The 14414-nt window shown below is 44.4% G+C and overlaps 1 protein-coding gene across 3 annotated transcripts in view; it reads left to right on the top strand.

Moving 5' to 3' along the window:
• Positions 1–14414, top strand: part of LOC105568384 (probable serine/threonine-protein kinase yakA) — a 65886-nt gene that overhangs the window by 40832 nt on the left and 10640 nt on the right. For all 3 annotated transcript variants that reach the window (XM_012024023.1, XM_012024022.1, XM_012024021.1), the window contains 2 exons: positions 4379–4519; positions 5235–5361. In XM_012024023.1, coding sequence (XP_011879413.1) covers positions 4379–4519; positions 5235–5361 — 268 coding nt within the window. The remainder of the gene's footprint in view (positions 1–4378; positions 4520–5234; positions 5362–14414) is intronic.

Here is a 14414-nt window from a genome sequence, read left to right on the forward strand (position 1 = left end):
ATATTTACAGATCATCATCCGCGTTTGCTACGCTTGAAACGGTAAAATTACTGGTATAGTGAATAATACAATTTTGTTAAGACTCGATACAACGCATGATACAATCTTACTTGAAAATTGTCAATCTATAGAGACCCATTGAGCCCAGTACTGACAAACGGTCGCGCGAGAGTTATTATTTTCCGATTCTCTCTCTCTCTCTCTCTCTCTCTCTCTCTCTCTCTCTCTCTCTCTCTCTCTCTCTCTCTCTCTTTCTCTAACAGATTTGGTATTGTAAAGAGTCAATTTTTATATGATTCAAGAGAGCTTTATAGAACGTCCCGCGGACGTCCGAAGTATTTTCTTCTTAGCTCGAAATTTACGAAGGGGCTGCGAGCGACAATTATATTAAAACTATTGCAGTCGGGAAGGGAAAATGCGAGTTAATTACATAATTCTGTTCTTCCGCGTTTCATCCTTCACGTGGCGATGAGTCTCGCTTTCATTAATTTCGCGAATGGCTGCGCCCGAAAAAGAAGAGACCTCAACCCGAGAGGCGCCTCGAGCCGAACAAACTGCCGATTACGGCTTCTTCCGCGCTACCTGTTTTCAGGCTCCTCGAAATTAATTTTGCAGCGGGATAGTCCGGGCGGATCATCCCCCGGGGATTATCCGCTCCTACAAGAATCCGCCTCTATGAGAAATTTCTTTTTCGTTTACGTGTTCCCTCGAGGGAACATCTTTTCGCAACTTTCCTGCCCATTCACGCACGGAAACGAAATTCTGCTCGGTTATCGGTCGGCGAGATTACCTTTTTCCCTCTTACATTTCTTTCCGAGCAGCTCAATCGGGGGGACTCGGCGCGAAAGGATTGCGACTATCGTTCTCTTGTGGCGCGCGCAATTATCTTTTGTCGAAAGTATTCCCGAAGATAAATGGATGAGGGGGACGTGCAAGAATGCGCTCGGTATAAATTAAACAGGCTTCCTCGAGAGAAGCGCGGCGTTTTCCCCGAGATTTCCGCCTCTGATAGTCGCAAACAACTATTTTTTACATCCAACTTTGGACGATAAGCAGAGGATACTTGAATCGCGCAAAACGCCCCATACAGCACGCACGTCTAAAGCGTCGTCTACAATAACCGGCGTAAGCGTGGAGTAAGAAGTAAGAGCAGGCGTAAGAGAGCTACTTCCGGTTTAATAGAGCTGGAGTAAGGGCGTAAGCGAAATGAATTATTTTTATTTCTTACGCCTACTCTTACTCTTACGCCTTTTCACGCATGCCTACAACACCTACTTCACCGTATTGTAGATTGAGTCGGCGTAAACAGCTTACGCCAAAAACGTTACTCCTACTCTTACTTCTTACTCCACGCTTACGCCGGTTATTGTAGACGACGCTTAAAAGGCGACTTAAAGTCGCCTTTTAGACATACATATCTAAAGGGTGACTCAAAGACGTCCTAAAGATGCCTCTTAGATATACGTGTTTGTCAAGACAGAGGGAAATACCACTGGGGCACGCGTGGAGCGTGAAACGTGTTCGGGCGCGTAACCCAGAAAGCTCTGAGCGTTCGTTTTTACGGGTTAATGAAGCATAATGTATGTATCTCGTAGCCAACCGTATATATCATAACGGAATGGCGGGATAATGAAATTGAATGGGATCGGAGGCGAGTCGTTCGTTCCGCCGGGAAGCGGAGCTGTCGGGAAACGGCTCCCTTTTCATTTCTCTTGGCGATCGCGCGATACGTACGACGCAGCCGCCGCGCTCCGCTCGCCGTTTGCCATTCTCGACCGCGCTCGCGCAGCCTGCTCGAAACAATTAACTGTCACGCGAGTGAGCGCGCGCGGAATGAAAAGAGGCAGAAGCTGGAACGGGGGGGGGGGCGGCGGCTCCGCCGAGAGAGGGAGAGAGAGAGAGAAAAGGCGTCCTCCGTATTATATTATCTTTCCCGTTCCAACGACGCGTCGTTATTGTCCCGAGCGACGCGATACTTTCGCTGTAACTGCCGCTTCGAGACCGCTTGATTCGCGCCGGGAGACGCGGTCGGCGCGGAGGATTGTGTCACGGCGAAGATTAACTTTAACAATAACATATTGTCCGGAGCTATCGATGTACTCGCGCCAGATACTCCGGCTCTACTACCCTCCCCAACTTCCGACAGACGGCTCTGATCCTCGTTATCCATTACTTGAATTATACACGCGGCCTCGGAACTTTGAGCCCACGGGTAACTTCGGTGGCCGCGATTGTCTCGGAAGTCCGAAAGGAGGCGGCCTCTCTTATCGTTTCGTTCTTTTGATATTTAAAAGCGCCCACCTTTTATTCCCCGTATTTTATTCAAACGGCTGTCAGGACGTTTCTGCGAACAGAGATGCAAAGCGTTACTAATTCAACTTCTGAGCACGAAAAAAGGGACACGGATAATTTATCAAACAATAAGCCGCGCGCGACAGAAGCTTTTACTGTACCGCGGTCACGAATATCGGAAAGGGCGGCGGGCGCGAGTTTTGCTTTTATACTTTTGCGGCTGCCGGATGTAAAAACGCAATAAGAAGCACGCAGTAAAAGGGTAAATGTACAAGCGCAAGCGTATTTCCGCAAGAGCGCATTTTATCTCGATCGGCAAGCGGAACAAAATCGAGAAACGAAAGAGGAAAATCCCGACCCTCTTTACGATCCAGGGTTCTCCGCGGGGAGGACCGGTCCGGGCGGACCGCGCCGATATTTTCATCGCGCGTGCTCGCGCATTCGGTGCGCATTTATTTTGCGGGCCCGGCCTACCTGCCGCCGTCGTCGGCGCACTTTCATTGACGTACGAAGGTTGCACGGAGTCCTTGTCACGGTGGAATTCGAAGGGCCGCACGCCGACCTTGGGATTCTACCTGGTATCGGGCGCGGCGCGGCGCGGTCGGGCTCTCTCCAGATGGTGGCACGGGAGATGAAACAAAAAGAGCCGCGAGCGCGCAACACACATCGCCCGGATCGCTCCAGCCACGGTGTAAAGATACAAGGTGAAGCAATCCGGTGGAGGCGCAGTGTCAACCAATCAGAAGTGGCCCGAGCTACCAAATTGACCGATGAGAAATATTTGCCCCAACCTTCAAACTGCAAATCATTGCGGGTGAATGCAGGGAAGAACCGGTGAACAATTTCCCCCAAAAATGGGTTACATGCGCCATGTTTCACCTTGCATCTTTACACTGACTACGTTTCCACCGAGGGTCAGAGGTGGGGTGAGCGCTCTTGGAAACGCCAAACCCGAACCTGAACCCTACCTTATAAAATTTTAAGGTTAATGAGGGTCGGTGGACCAAATGTGGTTCGGTGGAAACGACAAGAGTCTTGTTAGGCTCCTGTAGTGTTGGCAACAGGTTAAATAGTAATGGGTAGCTTTCTGATTGACCTCGATTCTGTTTCACCTTAAAATTTAGCAAGGTAGGGTTCACAGGTTTGAATTTGGTGTGTCCACCGAAGCGCTCACCCCAGCCCGACTCTGACCCGACTCTGGCCCTCGGTGGAAACGTAGTCAATATGGGTCCTCTCCAGCGCTCTCCCCACAGTGGGATTCGCACTCGCTCCCCCGACGTTGCAAAAGGATTTAGAAAGCACGCAAATGAATGATTCTTGATCAACGACCCGGTTACAGACCGGAGAGATTCGTAGTTTCGATAATGCGAGTGACTTTGATAGTTTCTATCCGTCGCGCGCGGTAAACGACGATTACCATCTTGCGTCCGCTTTGATACTCGCAGCCACTAATTAAGTCAGAATTTCGGTAAAGGGTAAATAGAACCGAGATACGTCGGTACGACCACGTCCTCGCTTGATCCTCGCGTCTTCCGGCTTAAATTCCTTGAATTTCTTTTCCTTTCTTATGGAAATGTGTGTGGAGATGTAAGATTTATCTTTACAAAGGATGTAGGAACTTTCAGGATAAAGAATTCAAGCTTCAATTTTTTTATTTTTAAACATTCTACTCGAGAAAAAATTTAATATATTAACATATATATTTAATGTATTACATATTTTTTAAAAAAATTTGTATTCTTTTGACGAATAGTACATACTGATACGAGAAATAAGACAGTCTTGAATCTGAGGCTGAAGGTGAGCATTTTTCGGTATATTTGAAAAAAAAATGCCTGCGGAGGCAGCTGAGCAAACAACGACACGTAATTCTTTTACGCCCGGTGCGTTCTGCGGAAGCATTCGCGGGCGGCCAAGAAACAGCGAAGGCCGTTGATCGAAAGCCGATATTCGAGATGTAATTAATCGCCGATTCGGCGCCGCCTGTCGCCCGCTCCGTACCTGCCCTCGCGCGCACCTCGTCGCCGTCGTTTTACCTTAGCGCACACATTCGTATGCTTACGTGCATTTAATCTCGCTGTTTCAGTTAGCAGTGGGCGGGGGTGGTGCTGTGCTGGTGCTCAGCGAGCTTGAAAGCATGGCGGCCAGGCAGCAGCGGGAAATCGCTCAGCAAAGGCGCCTCCTGGAGCAGAAAGAGGCCCGCTTAGCCGTGCTTCGAGGCGCACAGGTGAGTCTCATTATTCCCCTATCGTTTTCGCGGATTACGATGAAGCGCCACTTGGAATCACCATTGACGCTTCTTGATTCGACCGATGAGAAGTGCCATCGGAAGAGCGTCAACTTCGAATCGAAGGATAACACCTGCGTGATTCAGCGATTCGTTCTGGAATTACGTTTGCGTTTGATGCGTCAACCCCCGACGATTCGAGCGTACGCCGCGCGCGTTCTCTCTCGCTCGAAGATCACAGCGAGGGAGGTCGATAGGTACGCTTGTGCAGTTACCGTTACAATGACCTTCACGACTGAGCAGCCTTGATCTCGAGGAGCGGTCTCGAAGAGGGAATGGGTCCCCCCCGCCCCCCCCCGGCGGACCTATTCCCCCCCGGGTTCGCGTAATCTCGTTTCGCGATTCCATCAAAGTTGATAATGGCGGAATTAAACTCGCGAGTAAGAAGCTACGAGGGGGCGTTTTTCTTCCGGTTGTTTCGACACGTAGATTGATCCGCCGGAGTACCGACGTTTCGGAATCAAACCGTGAAAAGTCGACAGATACACCGTTCGAAGTTAAGTTGTTTGATTAAAAATTTTGCAAACACGGACAACGTTGCTGAGGTCCCATTTTCATTTCTATCTCAGTCCACCGCCGTTCGCCGTGTCGACTGTATATTCAGCGCATAGATCACTACAGAGCGATCGCGTTCACGCACTGTTTACCGTTTCAGGAGCCAGCACAGCAGGACAGACTCGCTAGATTGAGGCACAAGCTGGACCAGCAACAGAGCAAGCTGAATCGACTGCGATTACTCAGATCGCAGACGGACCAGTCGCGTGTCAACAATGCGACATTGAGTAAGTCCATTAACATCTCTCTCGTATTTCCCCAACCCTTCGACATCCGAGCTGCACGATGTTCCAGATGAGAATAGAAATTTGCTCGGTCTCTCCCGAAGCCATCGGAGCGATTGACGTTGTTTCATTCAAGCGCACTTTTATCCGCGATATTGTTTCATGAAGCGAAGACAAATTTTCGATATCTCGAATGACAAAAGGATCGTACGAGACCGACAGTTATTGTTGCTTTCTCGAAAGGCGGCGTGTACGGTAATTTTATCCGCTGCTTTCTCCATCGATAATCTGTATTATGACGTCTACTTAATTAGCAATTAACGATGTTAATTACGAGGGGAGAGCGCGAAGCTCTGTTGATTGGAAAATTAATTCTCGTTTCCCTTTGCGCGCGAAATGGAAAAATGATTTTTCTAGATAGCCAGCAATTTTTTACGGTGTTAGGGGAGAGGCGGACGCGCGGATTAGCGCGACAGATACAAATTTTAATGGAATAAAAAATTCGTCCCTCTCGACACTCGTTTTTCAAATAGAAAATTTTTCAAACGTTCGCCTTTCAAACCTTTCGAATTTGCACGCGCACCTGTCCGCCTTTGTAGAGCAGATTGATGTATCGATGTCATCACGCGCTACACTCTGATTCGATTCGTAAAAGCTACGCGTGGCTCGGCTCGCGTGTGCATGCCTTGTTAATTGAGCATTGTTCAGATCGTTACGTCTATACGGCGTAATGGAAAACGATAGCTGCGGTTTGCAATGCGACACGCCGCCGCGATAATAGCTCCGAACGAAAGGGCGAAACGCGCTGCGCACGCTTCGTTACGGATATTCTCTAACGAATCGACGTGGCGGAGAAACGTCGGCTTTGCGTCGACAGCATCTGCGACTGGAAAAACTGTAATGATCAGAGATCTCTGTCGCCGTTTAATAAACGATTGCGCCGCGGATGCGCTTGAACAATGGAGGAAGTGCTCCGTCAAAAGCGCTTCTCTATAAAAATAATTGCCTTCGAGTACTCCGACGTTTGACATTTTAAATAGTTGTACAATTGATAATAATTTCTGTGTTAGGAAAGATCCAGAGATATCGTTTTTTTTTTTCAATTTAGTTTGACGAACGTTTGATGAACAAAAGCTTTGCACGTACGTTTTTGCTCTTTAATCATGTGTATGAATAATAATAATAATTTTAGCTTTGAGTATTTTTACCATTTGTGCGATATTGACTTAGAAGTGCAATTTTATTTTGTATTTTGTCACGCATCGTTTTCATTTAAAAGCATGTAACAAAATCCAACAATCAGCACTTCGCATTTCTAGTTAAATTTGTAATTTAAAAAGATCAATGCAATTTATCCAAATTTGTACACGAAAGAGAGAGAGAGAGAGGGTTTTTCAATTTTACCAAAAACTTAGAAGGTGTAAACGTTATGAAAGTCTGAGTATTAATTTTGATTCATGGATTCTTTTCTGGATCAACGGTATTTGGAATTTCTGGCAAGAATCCGTAAAACTTGTAGTAATCGCGCAAGATTAATCGCACTCGTACACATATGTCGCGATATCTTCGCCCTTCGTTCCCTTCAATTTCTAATCACGACACCCGGCCGTCTTATATTGTCTTTGGCCGGGTCTTGAAAGTTTCAATCGCCAAACTTGTTGCAATTTGCTGCAAGCTCAAATGATTTGGCAAGAAATCTTCCGGCAGGAAGTTCCTCGCTAACGTACACGTCTGCCGGATTTCCCGGCAGACTCGTACGCAGCGAACTAATTTACTATGCGATGCACGGAGTTAGCTGTATTCGGGGATTTTTCATCGCCTGGGCGTTCTTGCGAAATTCATAATACTTGTATGTGACAAAATATTTCGATATACAAGAAAGCTTGAAACAACATCCGAAGAAATTTGCAATATTAGAACGCTTTTGCAAAGTGTCTTCGACGCGTTTCTGTGAAAAAAATCCTGGTATCGTACCGAAGTAAAGAATGCACTTAAATAAAATTAAATTCATGTTAAACAAATGAGATCGCCTTTAGGTCTGAGCAAGATGTTGGCGGCCCAATAATTGTAATCTAAAATGTGAATTCATATACAGTACCGGCCAAAAGTATATCACTTTTACGTTTTCTGAGCATAACTTCCGTCGAAGCGCACCGAACGTGCTCAAAATTTTACAGTAGACACCTGATAACAGATACATCTTGTACACGAAAGATAATGAAATTTGACAAAGTACATCATGATTTTCGAACTTTTCATTCGTGCACTTTAAAATTAGTTGTGCTCAAAAAATCGAAAGGTATATTATTGGCCGGTACTGTACCGTTTTCTACCTTGTCCTGCGCGCCGGTTTCTTTTCGGACACAACACAGTTTTATTTAGATGGAATCGTCAGTGAATTCACACAGTAAAATCGATAAACGATTTCTAATTATTTTAAATGCCATCTAAATGAAACTGTGTTATGTCCGAAAAGAAACCGGCGCGCAGGACAAGGTGGAAAATGGTATATAAATTCACAGTTTAGATTACAATTATTGGGCTACCAACGTCTTGCTCGGACCTAAAGGCGCTCTCGCTTGCTTGATTTATATCATAATGGTTCTATTTAACTTTATTTCATTATTTTTAATCTTAAGATGACATAAAATTTCAGTCTCATACGGAGAGAAGTGTACACTCTTAATCTTGTATCGCGTAGTACCGTCAAATTCGAGGTACACGTAAAAATGAAAAGTATACGTAACTATAAGGTACATAAAAATCCACCAAAATAGGAGGAAAGGTAGTACAATTTTTTAAGTATAATTGAGATTTGAGTTACATGCTGATAGAAGGATATTTTTCTCGGTATACCCTGCCGGAAAGAATTCTACAAAATTCTACAAAACTATAAAATAAGAATTTAAGAAATTCTACGTAAATTTAAAGCGTTATAAAAATCAACACGCTAGAATTGGAGCACCTTTGTTAATTTTACAAGTAATATTCTACAAGTAAGCAAATTTGTTGTTTCTCAAATTTTTAAAACTAGTAAAGTTTTGTACTAATTTTTACAAAATTGTACATTTTCATGAAATACTACTTGCAATAATTTCTTGATTGGAGAACATTGTAATTTGTGATACTATTTTTATAAAAATTTTTACAAAATATATTTTCACAGAAAAATTAACGTTTCGACGAAGATATAAAAATTTCTACAAATTTCTATTTCAAGTTAATTTGTGTAGTTATTTATAGAAATTTTTTTCGCTAGGATATTAATACGAGGTACAACATATATGAGGTAATAATGAATATATAACGATCAGACGATTGGAGGTACCGCTCGAGGTACCGTCTATATAAATTCACGGTACATTTTTTAGGTGGTACAAATGGTTCCCGTACGTATCTCCTACAGTAGTACGAGGTACAATGTACCTCCAAATGCCTGTCTCCATGCCAACGAGAGACAGCTTTTGTTATTATCTTCCTTCGTTGTGCCACACGTGCGTGATCGCGTCGGCTAAAGACACGAAGTGCACATTACATACATTATGGACGTGTTTTGTAATATAGACATTCGAGGCATTTTTCGTGCTCTGGGGAAAAAAGACAGCAACTCATTTTGGGGCCCGCAATTAGTAATCGAATTATTTGGATTGTCCGTAACTCTTAATCGTTTACCCCGCGTAACTAAAAATCGGAATTAGCTATCTATATCCAAGATTTTAGAGTAATACTAATCAATTCTCTTAATTAATTATATCGACATTCAGTAACGCGAAGATAAATTTCGCTTAAGACGCACTAACTGAAATGTTAAGTTGCTTAATTACAGAAATACGGTCAAAATTTTTCCCAGGGTACGAACAATTCAAATAATTTGATTACCAATTGTGGGCCGCAAAATGGGTTGCTGTCTTTTTTTTCCCAGAGTGGCCAGTGCCAAGAATTAAATTTCGACTGTACTCTGTAATGCGGATCAATTGTGGGCATCCACCAACAAGACATGTTTCTGTGACATGTTTCTCCTGAAAATAAGACTCCTAATTTCGAGATACCATCTTCCCTCCTATTTCGGTGCATTTTTATGTACCTCATAATTACGTATACTTTTTATTTTAACTCCAATTCTTGGCGGTACACGCTTAAGAGTGTACAGGAGTTAAAATGTTTACTTATTAATTTGCCTGAGCGTTTCTTAATTTGCGAGATCACTTGGCGGTTCGTGAAAAACGATCGTTTCTCCTCAAAATGCGAAACACCTCATCGCGAAATGTTAAATTACAGTTAGCGGACGCGCGAAGATAAAAACGCTTCCGTCGTTTGAGTCCCAGCCAATCCATTTTCGTAGATCGGCGATATCCCTCGTCGACGGGAATCCATCCCGTTTCGGTAAACGCGATAAAGGGAGATTTATCCTGTCTTCGCATTGGGAAACCCGATTAATCTTCGGCGCGCGGCGACAGCGACATCGAGCATATTTTCAGCCAGGGTACTTGGCCGGTTTATAAATGAAATCCAAATACAAACCGATGGTTCGAAAACGTCCCGCGTGCTCGCTGTTCACGGCCGAGAATCATCCCCCGGAAAATAAATTGGAAAGATTCGACCCGGGCCGACCGCGCGTTTCGTTTCCGCGCTACGCTTTTATAGAATGCAATCGCGCGGAACTCGTCCGCGGTCGCACCGGCCGGTAAATCATTCTCGGACAAGCGCCGAAATATTCGAAACGTCGAAAGCGAGGAAATTGCACTTGGGGAAGCGGAAGGTACTCCTTAATTCTTTAACGTGATTCGCCCATAGAATCGCGTAAAATCGATGCGGCTTTCCATTGTGTTCCATTCTATTTGTCGTCAAAATTGAATGGACCGAGAACGCGAGCTATATGCAACTACTTATATACAGGAAAGTAATATCAATATATATATCAATAAAAATATCAATATATAGAAAAAATAAATCGCTCGATTTCACAACCGAGGGGAGGGGGGGGGGAAGGCGGAACGGGCAGATTTCTCGGCGATCGTCCCCCGCTTGAACAAATACCAATTTCGCTGAGCAAATTACATGTTGACGCGACGATCAATTATATCGCAGTAATAACAATATCGCGATCGCGAGCGGTCGAATCGGCTGGCGATCGGTTGCATTTAATTGCGCTAGCGAGATTCGTGCGATCGGCCCGATATCCGATTCGAGTGAGTTTCGTTCGCGCAAAACGCCAGATCGCGTTCGAACGGCTCTCTCTTTTTATTTTCTCTCCCCTCGCCGCTGCGGAATCCGCGCACCGATCGAAACACGAGCGCGACGCTCCCCTTTACCTTTTGTATGTGCACATACGTTGCACGATATTGACACGCAACACGTGTGACCACACCCAGCGGAACACGCTACGCGCGCGTAGGCTTGCCATAATTTTCATGACCCAATCCCGGACGCGCCGAGGGAAAGGGCCGGTTTTTTTTTTCACATGTCAAACGATACTCGGTGCACGAGCAAACGCGTAGTAGTGCCGTTTAGTTCTTGTTTCAGCAAATATGTACGTGCGTCGAAACATGCATGTACGAGAGGGGGCATTGCATCACCGCCCATTTATAGGATAAAATGCTATTATGACGTCACTGTCTGTTTAGCGTAAATCGTAACACGAGAATCCTGACGTTGATCACTTTCCCGGCCTGACGGAGCGCACGCACTTTGCGCGCTATATATTTTTTTGGCAAAGTATAAAAGCGTAATAAAATGTAATAAATGAAAAGAAAATAGGAGCGCGGCGGTGCGCCGCGTAGACGTGCGTGCGTTTTTAAAAAAATAGAGGCGCGCAAAGTGGATGAGGAGGTTTGGTAGTTGCAGCTTTTTGCAAAAGTGTCGGCCCAACGGGGGTTTTAAGACTGAAACATTTGTAACGTCGAGTCGGGTCGGCTGTGAAAATGCTAAAGAACATTCGAACGTAACCTCGTGGCATTTGAACAAAAAAAAATTCATATATTGGACGTTTTAAATCGTAGGTAAAACGCCTGACAGCTATTGGAATCCCCGGTTGCTCCGGGCACGGTCTCGTACGGCGAGAGAGCCCGCCCATATGCATTTTCATAACGCATCTTCTCGTCGTTTGACGTTGCGTTGGTGCGCGCGATGTTGGTAAATTTTATCAGTTTCGCACACCTCGCGTCCCGGTGAATCCCGTCTGCAATTGACCCAGAATCTTAAGGGGATCCTAAAGCCGTCTGTTTTATCGACATTCTTTGTTAGAAGTAATTTTTTAATTGGCTCCATAGAAATGCAAAACTCTTTCGCGGAATTAAAGTACGCATGCAGCAAAATCTAGATTATGCTGGTCGACTTTATATAAAAAAACGAAACAAAATTAAAAATTTTACCAAGTTTTGGTACACTTGACAATGCATTTCACATTTTCAAATACATAATGCGATACGAATTAGACTTCGAACCTCAATGTTTTTTATATGAAAATGTTCTACTATGCAGTCCACGATCCGCTCTGGTGTTATTTTGTACACAAATGCCAATAATAAGATTTACAAACGCAAAGACTGTACGCGACTCCGCCGGTAAATGAAACCACTCGCACAGCATCCTCACCCTCCGCCTGAGACGGAGTCAATTCTTTTTAACGAGGACCGGAGCAACTCGCCCGTAAAATTGTAAAATTGAACGGAATTAAGATTTAACGGCGTGCGTTAAAATGGCGATTTTACGCGCTCTTTTCCGTCAAGACGATCCGATGTCTCGGGTTCTCCTCTCTTGACGCGCGAAATAACATTTTCATATACTTCGCACGCGGGAGGTTGGGAAATTAAATATTATCGCCGAGCGAACGTCGGGCGAAATTCCGAAGCGACGACAACGCGACGTGTCATTTGCCGTGCATTTAAGCGACGCTACGTGGCGACGTGGATGAATCTATTGTTTAGCGCGCCGCGTCGCTTTATCCTACACATGCTCGCGCGTGCAAAACGCGGGCGCGTTTCGATTGCACGCGCAGAGACGTCGATCGATGGAAAACGCGCATATAGACTGGCCCTTCAGCCGCGGAAGGTCGATACTTTCGACAGGCGATTGTATAAAGCATAGCTAGGTACAAAGAAAAAGGTTCCTGTAAACACGCGGCCGCGACCGAGTCGTGAAATACATCGAGCTTGAAAATTGATTTTTCCACCGAGTTTCGAGTGTACTGCTATTTCATTGTTAGTCAAGACGCTGAAACGTTAAACGTCAGGCAGCTCGTCTCGCTTCTTTTTATTATTCTTTGTTCTTTATAATTGCTTTATTATCTATCGCAGAGTGCTCGTGTTCCTGTACGTCGATACTTGTGTACACCTCGGTATTCGTACTTCGTGCTCGTATTCCTGTATATTCGCATGCGAGCAAGAAAAAAAAAGCAGGTCTGTTTGATGAACGGTAATTGGCCGTATTTTTGAGACGATAGAAATGTCCGTATCCTTTTGGAGATGAGAGAAATATCGGGAATATTTTTTCGACAGTCAATACGTCGAACGTTTGAATCGCCTCTCTTACTTCTGCCAAACGATATTTATTTACGACAAGATAAAGAAGTGTATTTATATCGCGGGACAAGATAAAGAATGAAGACAGAGTACGCGGCATTCATTTAATTATATGCTTATACCTAATGAAACTTTAATGAGAATAGGAAACGTAAATGCAGCGACATTTCGGAATGATGTATCACGTGTGAGTGAGGAAAAGTACGATAACTTGTAGCTGACCTTCCTCGAGAATTTCGACCGGTGAAGAAGTCGATTAGTCAATGGGTCGGTTATTAAATTTAAGATTGCGAGACGTTCCGCGGTGGGAGGAAAGGATTGGGACCGGGCGTGCTGAACGTGGGCGAGACTCGTTTCCGGAATAAGAAAGAATCTCAAGGAGCGTTTGGTGGCTGCGAAATTGCCTTTGAATAGACTGACGACGGAGCGTGACGTCGGCGAGAAAACGAGTTCAAGGAACGTCTCTCAACAAGTTGAGCGTTCGAATTTTTGCGTTCTTCGATACTTTTACGAATATATTCGCCCCGCGGGCTTTATGTGTATGTATCCCAAGTGGCGCGAATGGGCGGGCGGCATGCATAATGAGAGGCATTTGATTTCGTTGGCAAGACTAGCACCGATTGGCTTTCATGCGAGAGACTCTATCGCGTTTCTCCGGCTTCTCCCCCGTTCCCATGCGTGTTAAAGCTAACATTGGTTTAACCACTTCCTCTTTAGGGCGTTGGAAAAGTTGAGTGTTTTTACGCCGGGCAGGAAACTGCAACAATTAAATGCCCGATTCCCTTTATTGCTTAATTCGTTACGCTTCTAATAATAAGCGAGCGAACGTAACTGTTTAATATTATTATATTCTTTTTCGCGGAGGGAGATTTGTATTCATGTAATTGCCTTTTGTGTTGCGAAAGTATAACGCCCGAAGACATTTGAGCAGATCAAAGACGTGATTAACCGATTCTTCGCCTTCTAAAAATAGAAGTAGAGAAGACAATAAACCTCAATCAACCCTAATTGATGAGACTTTGAAGACGTTTCGTCGTTTAATTTAGCGTCAATATCGCCAATATCCATTAAGCTTAACTGTAGTTGAATTGTTTTGCTAGTTCTTTTTTCGGATTCTGCCTGCAAAAGGAGATAAAGAGACAATTGAGCTACTGTTCAAGTTAATTGGTGCGATGGCGAAATTTATTTCAAATTAAATTCAACTACGATAAAAGTTAAATTACACGGAAGGAATCAACTTTCAATGCACCCGCGCAAAATATTCACAAAATCGCCCGCCGGTCGCCCACACTTGAGTTCTTTGCGCATCTCTAGGCAATCGATGCTACATTTTCTCTCTTTAACACGAACAATGTACTGTACATCTGCATAATAATATTGCTGCAAAATTGAACATAATACGAATTGATAAATCCTCGTACGAGATTTAATAAGCTTCATTCTAAACGTAAGAACGAGTTCTAAGAACTTTTTTGTGAACGTCATATCTCTCTCTCTCTCTCTCTCTCTCTCTCTTCTTCTCTCTCTCTCTCTCTC

This window comes from Vollenhovia emeryi, unplaced genomic scaffold (assembly GCF_000949405.1).
Source record: "Vollenhovia emeryi isolate VEMERY1.0 unplaced genomic scaffold, V.emery_V1.0 DF939129.1, whole genome shotgun sequence".
In the NCBI taxonomy this organism is placed as follows: Eukaryota; Metazoa; Arthropoda; class Insecta; order Hymenoptera; family Formicidae; genus Vollenhovia; species Vollenhovia emeryi.